The sequence below is a fragment of the Carassius gibelio genome, chromosome A10 (genome assembly GCF_023724105.1).
Source record: "Carassius gibelio isolate Cgi1373 ecotype wild population from Czech Republic chromosome A10, carGib1.2-hapl.c, whole genome shotgun sequence".
In the NCBI taxonomy this organism is placed as follows: Eukaryota; Metazoa; Chordata; class Actinopteri; order Cypriniformes; family Cyprinidae; genus Carassius; species Carassius gibelio.
In genome coordinates this window covers 13,606,081-13,630,438 of record NC_068380.1, presented here as the reverse complement: position 1 = coordinate 13,630,438, position 24,358 = coordinate 13,606,081, and the positions used below count along the sequence as shown (strand labels likewise).

The following is a 24,358-nucleotide window of genomic DNA, read 5'->3' as shown; positions in this document are numbered from 1 at the left end:
AATACATTTACAGTTGTTTATTTATTTATTCATTCATTCACGGTAGGGAGATAAAAAGGGTTGCTGGTCAAATACACAAGTTAAGTGTGGAGGGATGGTGAAAAACGAGATATATCCTGACAGTCTTCCTGTCCTTGGAGCCAGGATTTCCGCAGTAAAGTCCGGAGAGAGCGCGCTGAGGTGTCAGCGAAACATTACTCCTGTCCCATGACCTCTGCAGGCCTCCGCTTCCACTTCCACACACACACACACACACACACACACACAATCCAGAATAACACGCAAACACATGCAAATGTATCAGAATGTTTTATTTTTATAGTTAGAATTATATCAGGTATAACACACAAAATTCACAAAATGTTTTAGACAAGTCTGGCTCAGTTCCTTAATGTTTTCCTTTTCTTTTTTTAATTTCATCTTTTCTTTTTTAGTACAGTAAAACGAATAAACAAACCAAAAAAAAAAAAAACGGACCTGAAAACAAACTCCGAGAGGTATCAATGGAACCCAAATTTGAAAACGCGCAATAATCTGCAATTCATCAAGAACGATACAAATTAGAACGGGTCATAATTATCATAACAGCTAGGATGACTGGAATCATACACGTGTCACAATATCATGTAAAGCAAACAGATTGAATGTGTTAAATATACAGTACAAAGACATTCAGTTCAGAAAAGTGTACTGACTCTGTTCTAAGCACCAACTTGTGAGATTAAATTCATGTTTTCAAACCTACAGATCATTTATACAGACAGAGAGAGACCAGGGAGGGAGGGAGGGAGGGAGGGAGGGGGATCAGCACCATTTGGAATCAGACGTTCCCCCGTAAGCCTCACCACATCAGCACAACAGAAAGATCGACAAAATATGCATGTCTCAGAAAAGAGAAGCATCACAGAACGGTCAATAAATACAAAAGGTAAATAAATAAAAATAAGCAAAACCAGCAAAGAATAATGATTCAAAACTTAAGAAAATCTAATTAAAGGAGTCAATCAGATTGAGAAATGCATCAAAAAGTTCGCAGGAATGTTTTTTTTTTCCTCTCCTTTTTTTTTTTCAGTTGTACAAAAAAGTTTCACATAACACGCACAAGGTTTTCCAGACAAATGCAATCAAATAAGTTTTGGATTAAACCCGTATTTTTTTTTATTTTTATTTTTTTTTGTGGGGTTGGGGGAATAACTGTTACATATACTGTACCTCACGTGATATTTTAATGCTCTAAGAAAATTTTATATTATCTATTTAATCAAATACAATGAAATCAGCTTTTGTCTAAATGCATACCACAAGGCCCAAATGGTGTTAGTCTAGACTGTTAAAAAAGTTTTTTTTTTTCTTTCCGAAAACCCTTGACAACTTAAAAAAATAGCACCCAGTCAAATATGCAAATACCATTTACAAAGGTCAGACATGTAGTAAATGTGACATGACCGAAACAACAGAAAAACAGAACGCAATGCCACTGCAATGGTCATCAGCTCCAAGGGAAATCAATCCCCTGCTGTTATATACTGTATGTTGTATCAAAGCACCACTCATTCAGAGACACAGAATAACTGGACTGGTGAAATCGTCTTCCATTTGCATAAAAAAGTAAACTACATCAGTACCTGAATTAATGCACATGCTAGGCAAGTTGACAATTTTTTAAAAAGGAATCACAGCAGTTATCCATTGTAGATGAGTGACCTGATAGCCAAGTTACACCTTATTGTTAAAGTCCATTGATGTAGCACCACTCTAGTCATTCTATAACCAGGAGCATGAGAACTATCAGATGTCCCGTCAGTAGCTGGTTGAGGGGAAGACGACTGCGCTGGAGAGACATCTGCTGATAGTATTGTAAACAATGTGAAGTAAACAGCGATTTGACTGGCTGTTCCACAAGCCTGCAGTAGTGGTTTTGGTAATAAAAATAAAAATAAGGAGAACGTAAAGTTTGTGCCACTGATTTGAGGCAGAAGGGTGGGAGATTTGGTTATGGCTGTGTAGTCTCAGACATCAAGTTCATCTACTGCACGGGACTGGAGCCTAGGAAGAGAAAACTCATGCATTACTATTGCTGTGAAAATAATTCCAATGTAATTGTTTGGTCAATGACGATGCCGTTGATGGATTATTTTATTTTTAAGTACTGTATATCCGGGTAACATTTCTTATTGTTAATTATATAATGCATACTGGAAACGAAGCCTATTTTATAAAAATGGCATTACATATTGACATTTTATTTTAAACACAGTTCACATTTCACAAAAATGTTGCAAATTCTATTTTGCATACTGAAAATGAAGCTTCTTTTTTCAATTAAAATAAAATAAAAAAACATCATTACATGGTGATTTTTTTTAAACGTGTCCTGTATTTCACAAAAATATTATGCATTCTATTTTGAATACTGAAAATTGTCAATTTTCAAAAAATAAAAATACTTCATTTAAAAAATGTCACTTTACTTATTTAGTTTAGTTTATTGTGATTGTATTATATTATTGTAAACAGTATTATTTTGAAACACATCAGGATCACATTTTACAAATTCAATTTAGCATAATGAAAATTAGGCCTACTTAAAATGATACATATATAAATTAGCATATTTTACTTTAAACATGTCCATGTCACTTTCCACAAAAATATTGTAATAATTATTTGCATTCTGAAAATGAAGATTATTTAAAAAATAAAAACAACAAAATAAAATAATCATGTAATTTTATATGTTTTTATTTTATTTTATTTCATTTTACATAAGTTATACACATTTTATCATTACATTTTATTTTACTCTTATTTTTTATATATATGTTCTGGTCACATTTCACAAAATAATTATAAATTCTAGTATACTGAAAATGAAGATTTAAAAAAAAAAAAAAAAAAAAAGAAAAGTACAATAAAATATTATCACATGTTACACTAGTTCATTAGTGTGTATGGGAGTGTTTGTCTTACTAGGGTGAAGTTATCATATGTGTTCATGAGCTCATTGATGCGGTACTGCTCCAGCACCACCACCCCGCTCAGACTGGGGCTGTGCTCCCGAGCGCAGTCCTCACAGTGAACCATGTACGTCTTCCTACTGCTGCTCTCACTGGTCACAAACAGGAGGTTAAACACCTCCACCTGTTCACACACACACACACACACACACACACAGTCACGTACATCAACAAGATACTACGACCTATGACAGAATATTATTTTTCATCAATGTATTGAGTGCTGGTGGTCCTCACGTCGCACTCGTTGCAGTAGTACGCTGGCTCATCCTTCACCCTGCTCTGATAGGAGATCTTCTTCCCTGCAGACACCAGCTGGTCCCTCAAAATCTGAATATGTTTGATGGATTGGAGTAGACAATGTCTGAAAGACAAGACAAGAAGGAGGTGGAACTATAAAACGATTGAATGTAGGTTTTAATGACACAAATAATGCAACGCCGCACTCACTTGATCATCTTAAATGTGTTTGGGTCTGTGATCTTGATTGTGCGGGCGACGTTCCAGGACACGTGAATCATGGGGACGATTGATTTGACTTTCTTGAACTCGTTCCACTCAAAACGTTCAAGAGCCAGCTGGTATTGATAGGCTGGAAAGACAAAGGGCATGATACAGCAAGAGCCGAAAGTATATGCATTATATGTTTGGCGAATGTTTATGGCGCCCCCTATCGTCTCACTATAGACTCACCATTTAAAGGGCCCACGTTCCAGGCAATGTTGTTGCACCAGCCCACGGCTTGGACCCAGTGCACAGTGCCAGCGTTGATCCACACGAGGTCACCAGGTCTCTGAATGAAGCGGTACACTGGGATGTTTGAACAGTACAGATCCTCCAGAACCGGCCACCACGAGCCTGTCAGATAGTCCACACCATGCCTAACACACAAGACATATTGCTTTATATTTAATCGTATTTGTCATTGTGCTAAGCCATAAAAAATAACTGCCGTGTGTGATCCAAAACGTACTTTTCGCATAAGTCACTGATGGCTTTCCAGTAGTGTTCATGGACGGCAAACCACTCACAGTCTCCAGGGCCAATATTGATGTTCACTGAACAGAAGTTATTATTTTCCTGATGTCCTAGAGAGAGGAAAATCAGACTTTCAGTTTTTACAGAAGTTTTGTTTTGTTGTTTTATTTTAAACACATTCAAGTCTCATTTAACAAAGTCTATGCAATATAATAAAAATAAAGTTTTGCTTCGGCTAAAATAAAAATAAAATATCATCTGATAATGATATCTTAATTCGAATTTTATTTTGAACAAGACAAATTTAAATGAAATATATTTCACAAAAAATAAAAACACAAAATCTAATTTTGTCTATTTTAATAAATAAAAAAACATATTTAGATTTTTTTTATTATTAACATCTGAAGGTATTGTTTTACAAAAATATTATAATTATAAATTCTATTTATCATAATGAAAAATGAAGCCTTTTTTAAACAAATGTAAGTAAATAAAGGCAAATTAAAAAAAATGTCTTGAGAAGATGTCAAGACTTCAGGTTTGTGACCATGTTTTGTTTTGCTTTATTTTAAATATATCCAGGCCATATAAAAAAAAAGAGGAATTTTGTATGATGATGATGCAGCATATTTAAAATAAAATAAAAATAAAATTCAACTGTATGATATTAGTGTGCATTTGAAAGAGTGTAAAAAGGTTTTGTTATTCTCAAGGAGACCAAACTTGTGAACGGTAGGCTAGTAAAACCTGACAAAAAAATAAAAAATAAAAAATAAAGAAAAATAACAGCTTGGTAAATAAATTCAGTAATGTCTTATTTCAGAAATAACTTAGTGAGGGTGAGAGAAATCCCAAATGCACAAGTACCTTGTGTGTATGTGTGTGTGTGTGTACACTTACCTGGTGTGCGGCTGCCAGGGACCTTCATATAAAGTTGGACTGTGTTCATGCCCAGAATAGTGTGGCCAACGTGACTCAGCATGTTCGCGCTGGAGGACACACGCATGAACGCAGGCAACTTCAACAGCTCCTGCAGCTGCAGCTTCCACCTGAAGACAAGTACGTACAGATGTTTTATAGAATATAATTATATTGCGCATAATCCCCATAGTCTCCCTGCCCAACATTATTTTATGAAATTCTGTCAAAGTGAACATCTCTCACCGTTTTGGGTCTGATAAGTCAATGTTGGTTCCAAATTTGATGATTTTTCCAATGGCCTTCTGCTCTGGGCTGTTAAAACAATTTTTTTCAGAGACAGCGTTAAAAAAATACAAAATAAAATTCAACCTGGCTCTTATAATAGCAATCTATTTCGTTTTATGATAGTTTAACCATTAAATGTTAGTTTTGACTTTACCTGGTTGTGGGGATAGAAGTCCCAGTATTTCCTTGGGGGTTGGATTTTTTCACATTTTCTTCCTCTGATTTGTCTTCTTCATCCTCATCTTCACTATCTTTCTCTTCCTAAAAATAGAGATAACTGTCACTTTCTTAAAATTGATTTTGAGTGTGTGTGTGCCTCTGTACCTAGAACTTCCAGGCGATTGCCTGGAGCCTCAGCATCATCAAACTGCATTACCCTTGCCCTGAGAGGGACGAAAAGGGACATTTCACGTAATCATTTGTCATTTCACTTAATATGACTTTACTAGGTGAGGCAGACTGTTATGCTGTCACCAGTGCTGTTTTCCCGTTGAGACTTAGATGACTTTGACTCCAGTTAAGCGTGAGATCGAGTTGATTTCTGATCCCACTGAGGCGCTCATGGTAACAATATCTACCTGTAAGCTCTCCTGGAAACTGGATGCTTGGTACTGTGCATATTTAGCGATGGTGGTGTGAGATCTGCTGCTTTCGCATGGCCAGGTCTGGGCGGATCCTGAATGGTTCCAGTTCTCGTCTGCCGGCTGCTGCACCTGAGTCCTCACCTCCACTGCATGCTCGGAGTTGGCCTCCACCAGGGATTTAGTGGAGAACAGACCCAGGTCTACCAGAAAGACAAGAATGTTATAGGCTACACTTGAAAACCATCTTTTTTTCGATGTTTTTGACTTTTATCCATCCTGATCTTTTTGAAAACAATGTTTAGTCATGTCACACATTGAAGCAATGGATATCTATGTTTATACCTGTATGTGCCTGTTATATGGTATTCACTTGTAAAGTGTTGCTAACCTTAGACTATTTGTTACTTTGTACAATCTTTGCTCATATTACATTCTAGCAAATATTCAAAAATGTACTCGCAATTGTTGTCCTGTGGAGTGCGTGTGTGTTTGTGATATATATTGTATTTTCTCACTGAGACGGAGAGATCCAGCCAGCCCTCTGATGACAGTAACAGCATTTTTAGGGTCTGTGCAGAATTGCAGCAGCACCGGAGAAAAAGCATCTCTTTTACTCTCAAGCTAAAGATACAAAAACATAAATACAGAGTCAGAATAACAGACATCAAACAGACAAGTTATACGGTTATTGTTTTTCGTTATAACAACAATAAAGACCTCTAATGTATCCATATAAACTAATGTCTGACAGAGCATATGATTAATAAATAATAATAAATTACAGTACTTTAATAAACCTTATGAACTGATTGGCTTCAACTCACATAAATGCTCGGTGTTGGAGGGTTCAGTTTGTTTCTGGGAATAGGAGTGTCGTTGGACAGGACAGGTTTCATTGAAAATGCTGGAAGCAGGTATGACTCCCGAAACTTGCTGTTGATATTTGCCCCTCTGTCACAGAAACAGAAAGGGTGTATGTGTAAATGCACAGAAAGAAAACAGAAAAAAAAATGGAACGAAGCGACATGGTTCATATTCCCGATCAAAGTCATAATAATAAGTTTAGAGTTTTATTAATAGGTGCTAGGGTGGTGCCATGTGGTTTCTAAGTGGTTCTTTTAGCACATTTGTAACTTACTTGCAGGCGCGTATGACCTCAGTTGCGTTATTTTTTATGTTGATGGTATTGAGTGGCATGGTCTTCTGCTCGATCTCTGAGACGATGAAAGTCTGCCGACCTTCGCTCTCAATCTTGACCAAACGGATCCTCAGTTCTTTCAAGGGAATTTTAGACAACTCCTGCAGATTAAGGAGATTGACCCGTTCCAGCAGCAGAGGTCTGCTGGAGGGTGTCACAGTAAGAGAGGTTTGTGTGTTGGTTGGAGCAGATGTAGATGATGCCGTAGCAGATGTATCAGCCTTTAGTGTGTCTTCTTTCATGGCCTCTTTTTTAACGTCGGTCTCTTTTCCTCTCTCGACTTCTTTAGATTCTTTCAAGTAAATAATTTGGTTTTCTGGGACAACCTGTTTGTTCTTGACTTCCACCAAGTGCTCATTTAAACCTTCAAAGGATGAATCCTTTCTCTCTGTCTCGTCCTTCACTGTTTCCTTTTTATTCTCTCCACCATTGGTCTTTTGGTTATCTTCTCCTTTTGCGTTCCTACCAGCTTTTTTTGGAGACTTCACTTGTTCTTTCTGTCTGGCCCTGTCTTGTTCCTTTTCTCTCTCAATAGATGTGGGCCCGCTGACTTTCATTGCCTTTGACACAGGGCTGGAGTTTTGATTGAGCAGAAGCTCGCAGCTCTGTACTAGTTTGGCCTGCAGGGTGGCGGGAGACATTAGAGGTTCCTTATCCTCCAGTGAAGTGCAGGCTGGGTCTTTAGCTACTTTGATCTCCACTTGTTCATCCATCTTCTGCACTTCAGTTTCCTTCTTTTCTTCTTCCTTTGCACTGTTTTCCATTCTTTCTTCCTCGGTTTTACTCTCTTTGTCTTTTTCCGCAGGCTGGATCAGGGGTGGTGAGACCTTATCTGGGATTTCTGTGGTTGGAGATGTGGCAGGTGGACTATGCTGGTCTGGAGGGCGGATCTCAGGACCCAAGGACAGAGATGATGAGTATTTCACCCCAACCAGGGCACCAGGGGGTGGCCGACCAAATGGCCCACCCCTGTAAGTGTACCTATGGCTGCCCATCGCTGAGGTTGCTGATTTGAATGCGTCCATTTGATGCAAGTGTGGTTTGTTGGGCTCAGAGCTGCTTGCTGCATCAGGACTACTATCTCTCTGCTCTCCTTCTCTCTTTTCTTCATCCTCTTCCTCAGTGTCCATTGCTTTAGAACACTCAGGAAGGCCGTACAGTTTGGCCAGGTCACTGTGGCAATAGTCAACTCCAGTGTTGATCTCCACTGGGTCTCTGAATGGAGATGAGTGTGTTGGACTAGGTTGTAGTACTGGCCTCCTCAGTACTCGTACCATTTCTCCCTCTTTCCCTTCCTCATCATCATCATCACCTAAGTCTGACACCGGAGAGCCCTGCCAGCTCAGAACAGGTGGGCTTGTTGGTGGGTCCAGCTTTAGGAGTTCTTCACTATAGGTGCAGTGAGCCGGTAAGAGGTCTGGGGCACTATGCAACCCTAAGACACCCTCCTTGGTTCTGATGGGTTCTTTTTCACAAACCTTCTGCTTATTGGGAAGAATACGTTTGGAGCTGCCAACATCATGGGCCTCTACACAGTCTTCATCACTAGTGTCTACATGGTCAGGCTCAGAAAATTCTGATTGGTCGTCAACCTCTAAGGCTTTAGAATTGGCTCTGTGGGTTGACTGGCATGGAGAACAATGGTTATTACTGACAGGAGGAGATGTGGAAGGTGGGATGAACCCTGAGGTGTGTCTAGAGAACTCTTCCTCTCTGTTATTGAGATGAAGCGGCTCAGACAGTAGGTCATCCAGGAGAGGTTCAGAATCACTGGTATACAATGTTCCTAAATTGGGAGATGCTGATTTCGTAGTTGGCATCTCACTCTTCCTGTCTTCATGCATTCCCTTTTTCCTCTCCTCCTTTGCTCTTCTAGTTATCTGTCCCAACTTTCGGCCATTTAGATGTATGTTCTTCTTATCATGCCCCTTTCTTCCATCCCTCATCTTTTTCTTTTTCCTGTCCTCCATTTTTTTCTCCATCCGTTCTCTTGTGTCTAACAGCTCTCCTTCCTTCTTTTTATCCTTCCTCCTTAATTGCTCCTTGTGCCTCCTCTTGGCATTAATATGTTTTAAGAGTTCAGTGTCCAGCTTGCTGAGGGAGCTCTCTTGGGTGGATTTAAATCCAGTCTGATGTTTAGAGTGCCTGCTCTTCTTCATTTCTGACTTCTGTGCCCTCATACCTCTGTCTGAGGTTTGAGTGCTGTGTTCAGAAGGGGAGTCTGAGTCTCTCTGATTGTATTTCTCTGGAGTCCTCCATTCTGAACAATCTGTGACTCTACCCTCTGCATTGCTGTATGGCTGAAAGGGACTCCGTTGGCGGTTAATGTGTTTAGATGTGCTTGGCCGTTTTCTGTCCCCACTCACAGACTCTTTAGACTCCAGGCCAGAGGTGGTACGCCCAATCTCCTGTAAAGACACAAATGACCAAACAATTCACAAATCTATACTAATACATAAGAGTAGCTCAATATATTTGAATTACTTTTTAATATGTAATCGTTTTGGCTTTTATGGACTTGACATTTAATTGATAGCCTTGCATTGTCAGAATTCTGACTACTGATATTAAGTCTTGGAGCTTATTCTGGCCAAGAACTCCCACTTATACAGTCTGTGGGTGTGTTGTCTGAGGCTGAGACGAGTTCTTTATAGTTGACCCAGAAATGAAAATTCTTCCTTTATTTACTCACACTGCTGCCATGTTTTCCAGAGCGGCTCTGTGTTTTCCAGGCAGGCTGTGCTGTGTTGAATCTGGGCTGAGGTACTGAGGTGGCTGGGCTGCTGAAGGGGCCGGTGTGCCTCTGTGGTGGAGGGAGCTGGTGATGCTGACTGTAAGGCACACTGGTGAGGTTTGCTGGTGATGGGCAATCCCAGCCCCCTTTGGCCCCACGGGGATGGGGGCCTAGATGATCTCGGACCGGATTATGGGGTTGCCCCTGTTTGGTGGGTTTCTTGCTATGGAGGCCCTGGCTTGGGGCACTGTTCGGTCTGTGATCTCTCATGACTGTATGACTGGACTCCTTTTAAATAAGTGAAATAAGGATGAACATGAGCAGCACAAAGTATATAATTGTAAATATAAAGAAAAGAAGTATGTGATTAGACTTGTTAATGTGTATTGAAGTTATAAAGTGTATAGAGTTATAAACCTTCCTTAAAGGGATAGTTCACCCAAAAATGAAAATTTGCCATGATTTACTCACCCTCAGGGCATCCTAGGCATATCTGACATTCCTCGCAATCGCAGTTATATTTAAAAATTTTTACAGGCTCTTCCAAGCTGTATAATGACAGTGAATAATGCCCTCATATGACTGGAAACTGGAGATTACTGTTTATACATTTGTAAAAATCTACATTTTTTTACACTAATGCATCATTTCGCTTCAGAATGCATTTATTAAAACCCCCGGAGCCATGTGGAGTAGTTTTATGATGGATGGATGCACTTTTTTTCGGCTTCAAAAACAGGGGCACCATTCACTGTCATTATAAAGCTTGGAAGAGCCAGGACAATTTTTAAAAACTCTGATTGGATTCATCTGAAAGATGAATGTCAGATACGCCTAAGATGCCCTGATGGTGAGTAAATCATGGGCTAATTTTTGTTTTTGGGTGAACTATGCCTTTAAACTGCTGCTGTCTTTCAGGGATATATAGAAAATCAGTTGTACAAAAACCACAGCTGGGACCACAGGTCTACCTGAAAATGAGAGGGACTCTTCTCAGACAGGCTCCAGGGCATTGAGCTTTTGTATGCTGGGCTCCATGGCCGAGGTGGATGTGATGGAGGTGGACGGTTGATGAAATATTTTTCTCTTGGGTGGAAATTCTGCAGAATTTATCAAAGGCTCATGTATTATCACTGAAGGATGTTCTCATTCTGACCAGCAGATGGTGCTTACTGCCTCTTTATAACCAAAACGTTAGACTGACATATCACTTTATACCCAAAAACTAACTGTAAATGTAAATAGTAGCTGTCTTTGCACATTAATTTTAACAAGAAAAATAACATGACTGACCTGATGAGAGCTTATGCTCTTGTTCCTCTTGCTGGGACAGTCGTCTCGTGAAGGGGATGGGTTCCGGAGTGGTGGTGAGATATTGGGAGGAGGTGCTGGACGTTTGAGAGAGGGCCCTTGTAAAGTCCTGGACTGAGTCGACTGTGTCCATTTCTCTCCTTGGGTCTGTGGGGCACACCCAGTGGAACGCTGCTGCTGATGCGGACCCCCATACTGAAACAGGAAATAGCATCAAGTCAGTCAGGAAATGAAGAGTTCTTTTGTGTTTTGCTCATCTTTGATAGCACTGTAGCTCTATAAATGTGTACGTCCTCACCCTGTGTGGCTGGCTGCTGTGATTGTTGCTGCTAGAGAGGTGTCCTCCACACCCTGAGCTGTAGTTTAGGGTGGAGCGTCCTTGATTGTGATGATGGCTCTGTGTTGGACCGCAGCCCCTAGGGACCCTCTGCTCCTTTCCAATGCCTCTGTCTCTGGGGTGCATGTGGGGCCTGTCCCTGCTGAACCCCGGAGGTCTGTTTGTGAATAAAGAGGAATGCTATGTATGAATGTCACACAGTGTTACCAATGTGTTAGCATGACAAAGTTGCATATTATCTAAGTAAGACTGTGCGTGTCCAATCACAGCACATTGAAACTTACATTAAACACCTGAATGGTACGCTAGTAACATAATAACAACATAAAGAGTAACATAAGTAGAGGTATAAAAAGTGGCACATTGATTCAATAAATTTCAATAAATTGTATGTGTCAAAAATACACATTAAATAAGGGGACAAGTGCTGCAGTTGCAATAAAGGAGTGACTTTTTTGACTATTATCAGTATAGTACATGTATAGGAAGCAAATTGGGATTTAGCCAAAAAGTCAGAACTATTAGAGCACAAAAGAATGACTGACCTGTTGTTATATGCCTTATTTGGGTAGCTTCGTCCTGCTATGTAGTTTTGGGATGGGGATTGATAGTTCCCTCCACTGCACCTGAAAAGAGAAGAACTGATGATTTCAAAACTGTCATATATACACAATAAAACAGTGTTCAAATAATGGATGCAAATGCGAGTGGAGGATAGATGACCTGGATGGAGGGGACCAGTGCCGGTTGCTGCCTGGGGCCCATGGTGCTCGACTCGGCCCAGAAGAGGGGAAGGAGTCCCACGAGTTACGTCCAGAATACTGCTCTGCTATGTGATACATTCAGCCTGAGGTGAGACAAACACACACACACACACAAGTAAATAACTGCAGCTGTTCACTCATGATGCACCTTGTTCTGGAGAGAAGAAAGTGTCCTTTGAATACTCACCGCACTGATGAGTCTGAGAAACCCTCCACTGCAGATCTCAACAGAGATCACTACACCTAATCTCGCTGTCAATTTGGGCTTTTCTGAATGAAAGAGAGAAAAATAAATACCAAGGATGAATAATACTGGAAGCATCAATTCATAATATCACTTGATAACAGTAATGCCTTGTTTAGAGGAATATTATTAGTGTGGATTTTTCACCCATTTGAACTCTTATATCATTCAACGATATAACGATGCAGGACCAGTTACTGGTTCAATTATTAAACTTAGGGTTAGGGACCTGACATAACTTTAGTATAAGCAATATCAACAGTAATGTGTGTTATCGTACAGTACACCGGAAGTTAGAGACGTAAAGACAGATGGAAAGCGAAGGAGGGGACAGCAGAAAGGAAATCTTCAGGATGTGCTCTTGTGAATGATGGTTAATATCAGTTTTCTGAGAGAAAAGACAACATGGCTCCATGGTAGTCATAAGCATCTATACACTATATCATATTTGTGGCTACCATGTATAATGTGCTGCACAACACAATGTCCTTAACTGTCAAATAAATAAATCTCATTGTGATCTTCATGTCGCCCACACATCTAAAACACCTTTGAAGATTTTCTAGCACCTGACTGACACTTCCTCTACATTTGATCGAGGCAACAGATCAAACGTGTAACGCTGGAACAAGTTCAACCTGAAGCATCTGCAGCAATCCACAGGCTCCTGTTCGCCCCATTCCGCTGCCCCCCACGCTCCAACCCCCCACACCAACTGTCCTTTATCATCGGAAGAAGCGTAACAAGTGTGCGAGGTTAAAGGAGGGCATTTGTGTTCTTCTTAGTCCATTAATAGCTCAGCTTTCATACTGTAAAACCCCAGTTGTGCATTCTGGTTCAGATCAGGACAGATCAACTGCAGGGCCTTTGTTTGTTAATGGGTGTTTCACCTCTTTTCTGCATCTCATAATAGCACAATTAAAACATACTCAGTTGAACACACACGCTTGAACTTGGACACATTTGCTAGATGTATAATACATGGTAAGCATTTGTCTGTTTCTTTCTCTCTCTCTCTCTCTTTATCACACACACACACACACTGCTGTAGCACATAAAAAACAACATCTATTATGTTGAGAGCTCTTGTTTCTCATGAACAAATGGAGATCAAATGGAGAAAACATGGAGACTAGAAATGTCATATGCATCTCCTCTAGAATTTCAGAAGCGACCTGAACAATAGGCATGTTTCAATCCATATAATTGAATGCACATTATGCAATATTGGCAAGTTGTGAACAATATTTCCAAAAAGGGCAAAAAAACATATATGCTCACTTAAGGTCATTTCTTCCCTTGATAAGAAAACATTCACACAAACTACGATGGAAACACATTTACTGAATACATTCCAAGAAGTATATCAAAAACGTCACATGACTGCATCATGAGGAAGTCATGTGATCAGATGTATCTGTCGATGTATATGCTGAACTTCTCCAATCATTTAGTCCACTTAAACCCCATTCCTTTCTTACAATCGTCATTCTATTCAGATCTTACTCCATCCACTCAACAACCAATGAACTGGACGGAAGTCTCCTTTTTTTTCACTTTAATGTACGTCACAATAAGGAAAAAAATATCTGCCGGTACTTCTGTTTCATCGTGACTTTAAACTACGATTGGAAACAGTAGCTAAATAAGAAAATGATTTCAATATAAATCCAAACACTTCTTATCAAACTCTTCAAAGACCTATTCTATCTTCATTAATTTTTTTTAGCTCAATCTTAACTAGAGCCAAGTCTTCTGACCTTCGAAAAACACCTCTGTGAAAATTCCTTTTTATTCGCCAATGTTCATGTGAGCGACTGTCCCATTGTAATCAAATTTTAAAGCAGACCAACAATGCTCTGTCTAACAGGTTGAGTTATATCAGATTACACAAACCTATCCAAGTACATCGCACCTGTTCAGTCCAAACCAGACTCTCACAGCGTATTTCACCAGTGAGGATACAAAACACAATAATGCAAGACTGACATGCACAAGTGGGTTGTGTATACCAATGTTTTTATGACATTTTGCTAAAGTAGGTAGCCATAGAAACCCAGCAAACTGTTCCGTTGGAAAGGAAGTGGTTCTAACTTCCTGTAAAAATGTGACGCTGTCGTGCAGTTGTGGTCATGACCTCACATAAACACACTGCTGGAAAATAAGTTTTACAAATATGTCTGAAACGTCTTCCCTACATACTTTTATTCAAGTGGTTCAGTTGTGATTGTGGTTGTTATCAGGTCTCATTGGGATGCATGAGCTTAGAGTCTCACATCTGATGGATGAATACAGCTTCTTTGCATCACATACAAATGAGGTGTGATGCAGACTGACAGTTGGAGAATCACCCGAAGAGCTTCCACTCGCGCATCTTCCTCTTACTATAAGCTTTTTATGAGTCTCTCCAGTTTCAAACACATGCACTTCAATTAAGAAGGAATTACATTAGAAAATAATGGGCCAAAGGCTGTCCAGCACTGTACGTCCATTTCTTGCTCTCCTTAATTTAATCGAGTCCATATTGGCAACCACAGTAATTCTGATTTGTATCATAGTTCTACAGGGGTCATATCATATTTTTTTTTTCTCTGAGGCATATGTAAAATGTTAATCAAGGTTTTTTTGCACTAAAAACACTCATAATTTTAGTATATGCACTCTGTCTGAATTAAACAGGCAATTTTTGCTGTTGTGACTGCCTTTAAGCCTCGTATGTAAACTGACTTTTTGCATATGAAATGAGTAATAGCAGGTATGCTGTGAAATGTAATTTAGTTAGCGCTTCCATGTTTCTTAATAACAGCCTGCATTACATTGTAATGTATACTAAACATACAGATACTGAATTTGCTACATGAACTGTGAAAATCAGGCGGAAATGTTACAAATTAACTTTTGAATGGTTGGTTTTTGGACCTGTTTAACTTACAAAGTTCCAGGAAATTGGATGATATGACTTATTAAAAACCCCCAAATAGAGTTTGATACTCCATTGAAAGCCACAGTCTTGAATCCACATTGATTTCACTGACGAGAACTCTTCACAAAACTCAACAGTAAAGCAAGGAAACCAGTCGATAACAGCGTCTACGGTGACTGTCCATCGGAGACAGATATCTCATGAGATCAGAGGGGAACCACAGCAGGAATCAAACAGCTGGAAAGTGAGAGGAAGAGTGGGAAGTGCAAGATAGGGGCGCCACTGCTGTCGGGGCAGCTAGATTGTGTTACTGGCTGATATATGAGAGAAATTCAGACTCAATGTTCAGTGAAAAAACCCACGCACACTGCAGACGTAAACAAAAGCAGCTAGGCCAAACTATCTGGGGTTTCCTGTTTAATCAACTAAATTAGATGTGCAGTCTCACGTTATCGAAAGCAAATGGTGTTACAGACACAAACATAGACAACAAACTAAAATGGCACATATCATGTGAGAATTTGAGGTTTTGTTAATCAGTTTCAGTTTCAGACACAGAACGACAACCAGTTTCAAACCCAGAATCAGTAAGACGTCTTTTATTGTTGTATTTCACGTCAAGCTGGACTTTGTTGTGGAGAAAACGGTATTGTAAAACAGATGCTGATGTGGGACCATCGGTGTAACCGATGTAGAGAACATGATTCTCTACTACGCTGTCAAAAAATCAACCACATTTTCTGAGAGAGTAATTCTCACAGGATTTCTGTCTCGGTGTCTTGTTCTCACATCCAGCTTTCACTCTTAAGTTGTGGTGCCATTGACACTTACAAGTCGTTGAAAAATGTATGTGCTATTGCAGCTGTTGGGGTCACAGTTAGTGGGTTTATGAGTTGATATCCAATCTAAGAGGCAAATATTGACATGTACACATATCTCATATTACTTTAAATAAACAGAGACAGAGACTCACTCTCACATATGAGGTTTATATCAGATCAACAGTGTGTGTTGTAACAGGCTGGATGCTTTTGCTAGTTTTAGGTCATTAAACATAGGGCATCTAGGGACTATTTTGATAGAAAATACCTTTGATGTAAGGTAAGCCTGTGAGAAAATAAAGACATACAAACTCTCATAGAAGTCTTCTTTTGAAACACACTCACACATATGCATGCACACACTTTCTACTCCTGCCTGATAAAGGAACAGTGGACCCAAAAATGAAAATTGGTTGCAATGAAATGCACTAAGTTTGAATATGCACGAGTGCAAATTATGTTTGAGTAAGATCATGAAAGTGTTCCATACGGCTTTTGCACTATATTACAAGTCTCCTGAAGGCAAATTAATCACTTCTGTGATTTGGTAAGAAGTCATTATTCACTGTTGTAGAACTCAAATATCATTCACCCTTGATGGATTAATGGATTTTGGTGTAACTGACAACAATTCTGGCTCAATGCTTCTTTACAAGACATTTACACAAGTGCAAATGAGATTTGAGAGATCAAGAGTGGTATTTTCATCATTTCATCATACTCTATGCTTTCAGAAGACGTATTAGCCACATGTACAACTTACAGTACTTTTATGACCCTTTTTTGTCACTTTCAGAACTCCCCTTGTCAAAGGAAAGCTTTCAATATTTGGAAAAGAACAATGTGATTCATCAAAATATACTCTTTTGTGTTCCACAGAGAACTGAAAACAATTCCAGTTTCAGTGAATTTCGGCTGAATTTTCTCTTTAAATGCGAAGAGAAACATAAACTCTCTGTAACACAGGTGAAGGTTGCAGGAAATCCCAATGTTAAGCAGATATTTAAATTAGTCATTCATCTATTTTCAATTCTGTTGGGGATATGCCAATGCGTCTGTCTCTGTTTCTCTTCTCTCTTATCATTTCATCTTCATTTGCAAGTGCGGCTAATGAATTGGCCGCACAGGGAAGACAGGTGACCATTGGACTCCGCAGTAGGGTAACATAATGCATGCATGTGGGTGTCCTTTGGCAGAAAACAAACAGGAAATTTCTCTTGTACAAAGTTATGGATGATACTGTGCGTGGGGAGGTTGTCTGAGAAAGCTCACTGCAGACAAACAAACACACACACACACACACACACTCACCAAGGCGGTGTCTTTTATTAGATCTGTGTTGAGCCATAATGGCTGAGATCAAGATCGCCAGCTATAATAACCCTTACTTCCTGTACAATAGTATTCAGCAGAGACCGGCTTGCTATTATATCTCACACACACACACACACACACACAAACATATACACAACTGCATTATGTGCCGAAGGATCTCCTCTGCAGCTAACTTCTTAATTCACTTTGAGTTGTAGATACTTGCACATGATTCATTGCAAAACATTCAAAGTCATATTACTGCACAAAGCAAAGGAAAAGAAACAGTAATAAAAAAGAAAAAAAGAAATAATGAGCCAGAGGGGCTGGTTTTTAGGCATGGAGAGGAGAGATGAGTGTTTCTATCCTGGGACACACAAGCGTTCTTACCTTGCAGGTCAGTGAGGAAGAGAAAGGCACTGCTTCCTGTTTGCCCTCTGCTCGGACGCAGTGTACCTTTAAATGTTTCACCCTTTACCTTTAAAGGTACCGGATGACAACTCTGACAAACTGTGTACACACTCTGCCCCTCTCTCTCTCTCTCTCTCTCTCTCTCTCTCTCTCTCTCTCTCTCTCTCTCTCTCACACACACACACACACACACACACACACACACACACAGACAGACAAACAGTGATAGGACTTACTTACGAAATGCCACCGAGAGACAGGAAGTGAGCTTCTATTGTCAAAAAGGCGAGTGTGCCTGATCCATACTGTCTTGTCCTTTCTTACCTCTCTCTCTCTCAACACACTCTCTTGTTTCTCTCACATTTGCACCCTCTTCTTCTGCCTTCTCCTTCATTAGACAAAGAAAGGGAAGGAATGGTATGAGAAAGCAGAAAGAGAGAGAGAAATCGGGGGAGAGACAGCAAAAGAGGTAGAGAGAGTGGTGTTGAGAGATGATAGCCCGACCCCCTTCTACCAGCCAGTCTGCTTTCATTTCTCTTCCTTTTTTTTCCTTTTCCCTTTACAGCACCTCCCCCACCTCTCTCTCCTTCACTCTATCCTCATTTTCTCTCTCTCTCTCTTCACACCTAAAGAGTACAGTATGTGTTTCCAAGGAAACCAATCATAAACTCTTTTCACCGCACATCAGCTACAGAAGATGTTCTGAGCTCAAAACAAGGATTTCACCTGAGAAGAAAAACACATGCAAACATGGAATGCATGAGAGTTCTGAGGGAGATTAAGTGCAATTGAGAAATTTGCATGGTGGCTTATAAAGATTTACCTGTCTGGACCGCATTGTCGGATTTATTTTCTTATTTTTTCACAGACTTAATATATGAGGAAGCATACAAACCTTGAAGAGTAAATAAGATTTTGTCCACCTGGAAAAAATTACAGTCATCTGACTGGTATCAAAAGATTCTTACTATTATTGACGAGTGTAAAGAAATGTGTTCTAATCATAATACACGGTAATCTTGATAATTGTATGCCCAAAGACCTACTGTGAATTCCTTAATGCTCCAGAACTCAATTCAGAATGCATCACAAATTTTAACATTCCTTGAGGAATTCTCATTATTGCTACAAGGCACCTCTACAGTCAGTCTTCTTTTTTAGTTAAGCTGATATGGCTAAGATGTTTTAAAGGGGTGGTTGATTGCGATTTCACTTTTTTAACATTAGTTTGTAATGTTGATGATTGAGCATAAACAATATCTGCAGAGTTGCAGAGCTGATAGTTCAATGCAAACAAAAATATTGTCTTTTGAAATTCTGCCAGTTTAATGCCTACAAAAATGGATGGTAATGGACTACAACAAGCTTCTTCCCAGGTCCGTTACATCACACATAAACCCCTCCCTTGGGAACACACAACAAAGGGGCGAGGCAATGCTGTGCTGCTTTAGAGAAGAGGAAGAGAAAACTAGGGGTGCACGTAAAAAATGTGCATATATGAATCGCAATTCTGTCTTCTAATGATTCTAATGGACTCACAAGTTTCAAAACCAATGTTGCTGTGCTGTATTAAAGCTTTAATCAGAATAAAACCATAATTTAAAAGCTAACAGAAGCAGTATCATTTACAAACAAAAGCGTATCTAAAAGTATGAGACAACCACAAACACACATACCATTAAGAGCTGAGCCGTCTCAATCAGGCTCAAATTGATGAGCAATATAGAGGACAATTACAATCGAAGCACATTCTGAGCATGAGAGGGGCGGGTTGTTCAGCTGTGCTAGAGGCGGTTTAGCAAAACGCAACACACTGAGCCAACTGACCAATCTTTATGCTGTGTTCACACCAAACGCGAATAGAGCGTCTGGCACGAATGATTTTAATGTTAAGTCAATGCAAAGGTGCGTTTACGTGTGTCTGGAGTTTTCGCAGCGCGAATGAGACATTTAGCACGGAAGACTCGAATTCACCTCGTTCGCGCGAATTACGCGAATTGAGCGTCTGCCGCGAATGGTGCTTTTGTGCATTTATGTGTTTGACGCAAAATCGCATCTGTCACCCGAGTTGAAAAATTTGAACTTTGGCGTCAATTCGTGCCACGTTAACCAATCAGGAGCCTATTCAGGAGTCACTCATTCAACATGGAGGAATGACTGATGTTGTCAGTGAGCAGTCAACTGGAGCTTTATGACACAAGTTCATATTTCAAGAATAAAAAGGACCTCGCTTGGAAGAATGTGTTGTAAATACACATTTTACTTTTGAGTCACGTACATGTTTATCGACCCGCGGCCTTCCCGCTGTTTTTTCCAACTATTTTCCCCCTAACATAGCATACAGCTACTTTTCGCTAACAAGATAATACATTTATTCAGTGGACGTGTGCAGGAAAAAGTGGAAAAGACCCGAGTGCTCGATCCACATCAGCCATCTTGCAAACAGACAACCGCTAACACTTGCCCCTTCCACAAGAAGCGGATTTCAAATGCATTCAAAATGTTCAAGCGGCAAACTAGATGCGGTAGACGTGAATTTGACGCTCTATTCACGTTTGGTTTGAACACAGCATCAGACCATCACTTATTTCGGAGGGAGGGGCTTCATAACAACAGGAAATAAATGGAGGTGTTTGTCAGAAAAGGGACAGATCAGTGTGGAATAAATGTAAATTATGTGAAAAATTATGAAAAAACAACAACAACAAAAACACGTTAGACTGCACCCCATAAACACAATCAAGCCTAGAAAAAAACAGTAAACCACCCCTTTAAGAGACTCTTTCTGAGTAAGTTAGTTTAAGAGGTATTTTAGTATTTTTTTTTATAAAATCCAGTTTAATGGCACAGACATTTGAGGGAAACTCCTTTAGTACAAGTATAAAAACATCTTAAGGAACTGTAATCTTGCAGTGGGTTGGAAAAGCGTTTTCTGCAATTGAGTACTTTACAGAATTTCATTTGTTTCTAGCCAAGTTCTTGTAATTTACCTTTTTTTTCCTCTCTCTAAATTGCCAGTTTGAATAATTTGTTAAAATTGGAATTGGATTTCACCTTGTCCTGTTATGTTAACAATTTGACTTTGACAATGTTGAAATCATAGTGTGTAAATCTGAAGTTTCAGATAAGACGTTGGAAATCAATTGTCAAGAAGCTTGATATCAGACCGATGAAATCAGAGGCATTTGCATGCAGACAAAAAAGTTCAGAAATTTGAGATCTGCTGTTAGAAAGTGAAGATCAGCTGAAAGAACTTGGAGTTACTTGGCAGCCTGACAGTAAACCAGTCCAGGCAGATATGATGTGTGAAGCAGATACAACACAGGTAGAACTACTGTACATAGCAAGCTGACGAGCTCCAAAACGATGGTGGTCCAGTAATGTCAGTTTCCTCAGAACCACAGATTCCCATATGAGGTTGGGAAGTGCTTGAATTGGCAAAACTTTAAGATGTTAGGATGTTTCCAAAACCAAGTTTCCTTCATTCCTAAACCATAATAACCACCACCACTGCGACTCACACAGCTGGACCACCGTGGTCCAAACCAGAACCAAGCATAATGTTTCAATTTACTGCCGAGCTGTAAAAGGTGCTCACTATGCATGAGAAATTTAAAAGGGTGGTTTGAGTTCAATTCCAGAGTGCTATAATTACATATTTAGGGTGTTTTAGCTTAGAGTTAACACTAGACAACAATCTTCGAGTAACTTAGTAAATTTCTTCTTTCTAAGGTTTCAGCAGACACTTAGTAACTATGTGAGGAAAAACAATTACAAAAAAAACAAGCACATACAAACTCGGTCTATAAAAACACAGCTATCGCAAATATCTAAGCTGTCCTCACAAACGATTAATTCTACAGTTACAGAATTCCTATTTCTGTGTTTGAACCCTGTTCTGGGTTTCAGTTCAGGAAGGTTCATTTTAGTCTACAAGGTTACAAAGCACAGCAGATTTAACAGACATCATGGTTTCATTCATTACAGCTCGAGCAAATGACTCGGATTAAGCATCTATTTTTAGAAGGATATTTTAGCAGCTCACGGTTGCTTGTGGTAAAGCTCCAGTGAATGTAGGTCAGTATGTGGAGATAACCACGGCATGTGTGCCATTAAGCCCCCTGCAGGGCTGTGCAAACAATAGCCTTCAAATGTTATTTTTCCCCCCCTGGAAACATTTACAGTATACAGTGGATTGATTTTAAGTAAACACAATAATTTTCAGAAACATATTTCCTCTATGAGTTGACATTATGCCATTTTCTAAATACCAGTGCCTTTCGAAGAAACATTTATTTGCATGACAGTATTCTTACAATATGAAAACTAGCATGCCGTGGGGATTGTAAGCTCATGGTGGCATTTATTTAATCACATGAAACCAGAGAGACAGTGTAAGCGATACTGGTAACTATGGTTGCCGGCGATGATGTGAGGCAATGCATCTGTAATGCTTTCACACACACACACACACACACACACACACACACACACACACACACACACACACACACACAAACACACACACTGCTGTGAGAATAATGAATGACTGCTTTAGTGCTGATCAGTGTGCACCTAATGCACACATACACAACATTTAGGTATATGAAACACATGCCCATGCTAATTTGCACATAAAATCCCTTGCATGTACCTCTAACTATTATGAGATGTTCAGAATAAAGAGATGCTCTTTACTTTCAAATCTTTGTCTTACCTCCTTTTTTCTTTCACCTCCTCTTTTTCTCCTCACTTTCTCCCTTTTTTCCTCCCTTTATGTCCTTCAAAGCAAATCCAAACCTTTCCTCTTTCTCTCCTTCCCAAGTCAATCCTGTCGCCTATGTTCCCCAATTCTCTCCTCCCTCTTTCCCCTCTCCTCTCCTCTCTCTGATTCTCACAGCAGATTCATCCACGTGCACAGCCTGGGGGCGGAGCCACTGCTTGCTGTTCCTGTACTCTGCTCAGTTGTCAATCATCTCACTTCAGCCAATCAGAAAAGAGCAGCCCGTGTCAGTCAAGGGATACCAGCGAATATGAGCTTTGTAGGTGGGGACAAAAAGTGGGAGAGAGAGAGTGTGTCTGCCTGTATGTGTGTGTTTTGGAACCAGGCCAACACACTATGTGTGCTATTTTTAAACCTCACTGTAGGGTGGCAAAAGACTCCATTTTCTGAAAGAACTGGGTATGTTTCAAAACCATAAAAATATATATATGCTCAATTAAATCTGTTTTGACTGAAGAAATATGAAACTGTGAAATTCTTCATGGGATAATTATGGTCTGTAATGGTATTTTGATGTAACTGTCTCTCAGTGTAGCAACAGATGTGGTTGCTACAGTTGCTACAGAGGTTTGAATGGATTAAAAGTTGCAGCACTGATAACATATGAACAATTCTGAGTTTAGCTAGATTATATTGATAAATATAACAACATCAGGGTGTTGCTATGCGGTTGTTTGGGTGTTGTAGGTGTTTGCTTACTAAACTCAAATCAAGAAAGCTCACCTGCAAGTTTTTAATTAAGTCTATGCCATGAGAATTATAAATAAGAACCTGACATGACCTGATATGAAAAAAATTACTAATCTCGAATCATTAGAGGTGATAGGAGATGATAGGGACTAATTATAGCGGGCCATTTTATCTTAAAATATTCCCAGCATTACTCATCGTAATTGCATTTTTACTAGTAACAGTTCCAATTAGAGAGCTTTCTAGTTTAATTCTTATGGTAAAAATGCAAATACCGAGCTCTATGATTCAGTTTTTACTAGTAAAAAAACACACATTTAAGATATCTGTAATTGCTGAGCTCTGTAATGGAATTAAAGAGATCTCTAATTCAGTTGTTACTAGTCAAAATAATTCAGAAAGCTCTCTAATCTGGCATTGTTACCAATTAGAATTTAATTGTTGAATTGAATTATTACTAGTAAAACATCTCTAGGTTACGAATGTAACCCTAGTTCCTCGAAGGAACGAGATGCTGCATCAAGCGCTTTGGGGAAACGCCTTTGGCAAGATCAACTCTGATTATTGTGTGCAATCTGTTCAATGCAAGGGCGTGACGTCACGGGTGGGGTGACGTAGCGACCAGGAAGCTATAAAGGCACCTGCTACGCAGCTGACTTCAGCTTCGAGTAGGGAAGCAAGTGCCGGCAGGGATGCCAGGAGTATGGCTCTGCGATGCAGCGTCTCGTTCCTTCGAGGAACTAGGGTTACATTCGTAATCTAGAGACGTTCCTCTTCAGGAACTCGAGCTGCGTCAAGCGCTTTGGGGAACGATGTGCCAACGCTGCCAGACTACCAATCCCCTGCCTAGTGTGTATCTAAAGAGTACAGCTAAGGAAAGAGGAAAGAAGAGCCTGGAGCGGCTCACATATCAAGATTGTAAAATCTGGCAAATATAGAGGGCGTTGTAAAATCTGGCAAATATAGAGGGCAAATATCAGATTTCCTTCACAGGGCAGCTCTGTGGACGTGCTCGAACTGGACACATACAATTTAGCTTC

General features: G+C 39.7%; 1 protein-coding gene across 4 annotated transcripts; it reads right to left on the bottom strand.

The window, feature by feature from the left end:
* Window positions 1-296: 296 nt before the first annotated feature.
* LOC128021239 (lysine-specific demethylase 6B) lies at window positions 297-22,731 on the bottom strand. Of its 4 annotated transcripts, none has more exons than XM_052608301.1 (21): window positions 22,563-22,731; window positions 12,320-12,402; window positions 12,092-12,215; window positions 11,914-11,994; window positions 11,330-11,525; window positions 11,014-11,226; window positions 10,692-10,820; window positions 9,679-10,008; window positions 6,927-9,394; window positions 6,613-6,739; window positions 6,304-6,409; window positions 5,783-5,988; window positions 5,359-5,465; window positions 5,163-5,231; window positions 4,899-5,047; window positions 3,991-4,105; window positions 3,711-3,898; window positions 3,468-3,609; window positions 3,255-3,381; window positions 2,971-3,141; window positions 297-2,046 (listed from the first exon to the last, which is right to left on the bottom strand). In XM_052608301.1, exons 3-21 carry the CDS (start codon window positions 12,208-12,210, stop codon window positions 2,023-2,025), a joined length of 5,067 nt encoding a protein of 1,688 aa, XP_052464261.1. In that variant the 5' UTR covers window positions 12,211-12,215; window positions 12,320-12,402; window positions 22,563-22,731; the 3' UTR covers window positions 297-2,022. The 4 variants fall into 4 exon arrangements, with proteins under 4 accessions (XP_052464261.1, XP_052464262.1, XP_052464263.1 ...); XM_052608302.1 differs by lacking the exon at window positions 22,563-22,731 and adding an exon at window positions 18,082-18,233; XM_052608303.1 differs by lacking the exon at window positions 22,563-22,731 and adding an exon at window positions 18,086-18,233.
* Window positions 22,732-24,358: the final 1,627 nt, after the last annotated feature.

Bases quoted from the DNA above. Each gene is read 5' to 3' on its own strand.
- LOC128021239 (XM_052608301.1), bottom strand. From the start codon at position 12,210: ATGTATCACATAGCAGAGCAGTATTCTGGACGTAACTCGTGGGACTCC. The intron at 11,526-11,913 runs GTCAGTCATTCT...ATTCACAAACAG, and splicing joins AATAAGGCATATAACAACAG to ACCTCCGGGGTTCAGCAGGG. The intron at 5,048-5,162 runs GTGAGAGATGTT...ACTTGTCTTCAG, and splicing joins GACTTATCAGACCCAAAACG to GTGGAAGCTGCAGCTGCAGG.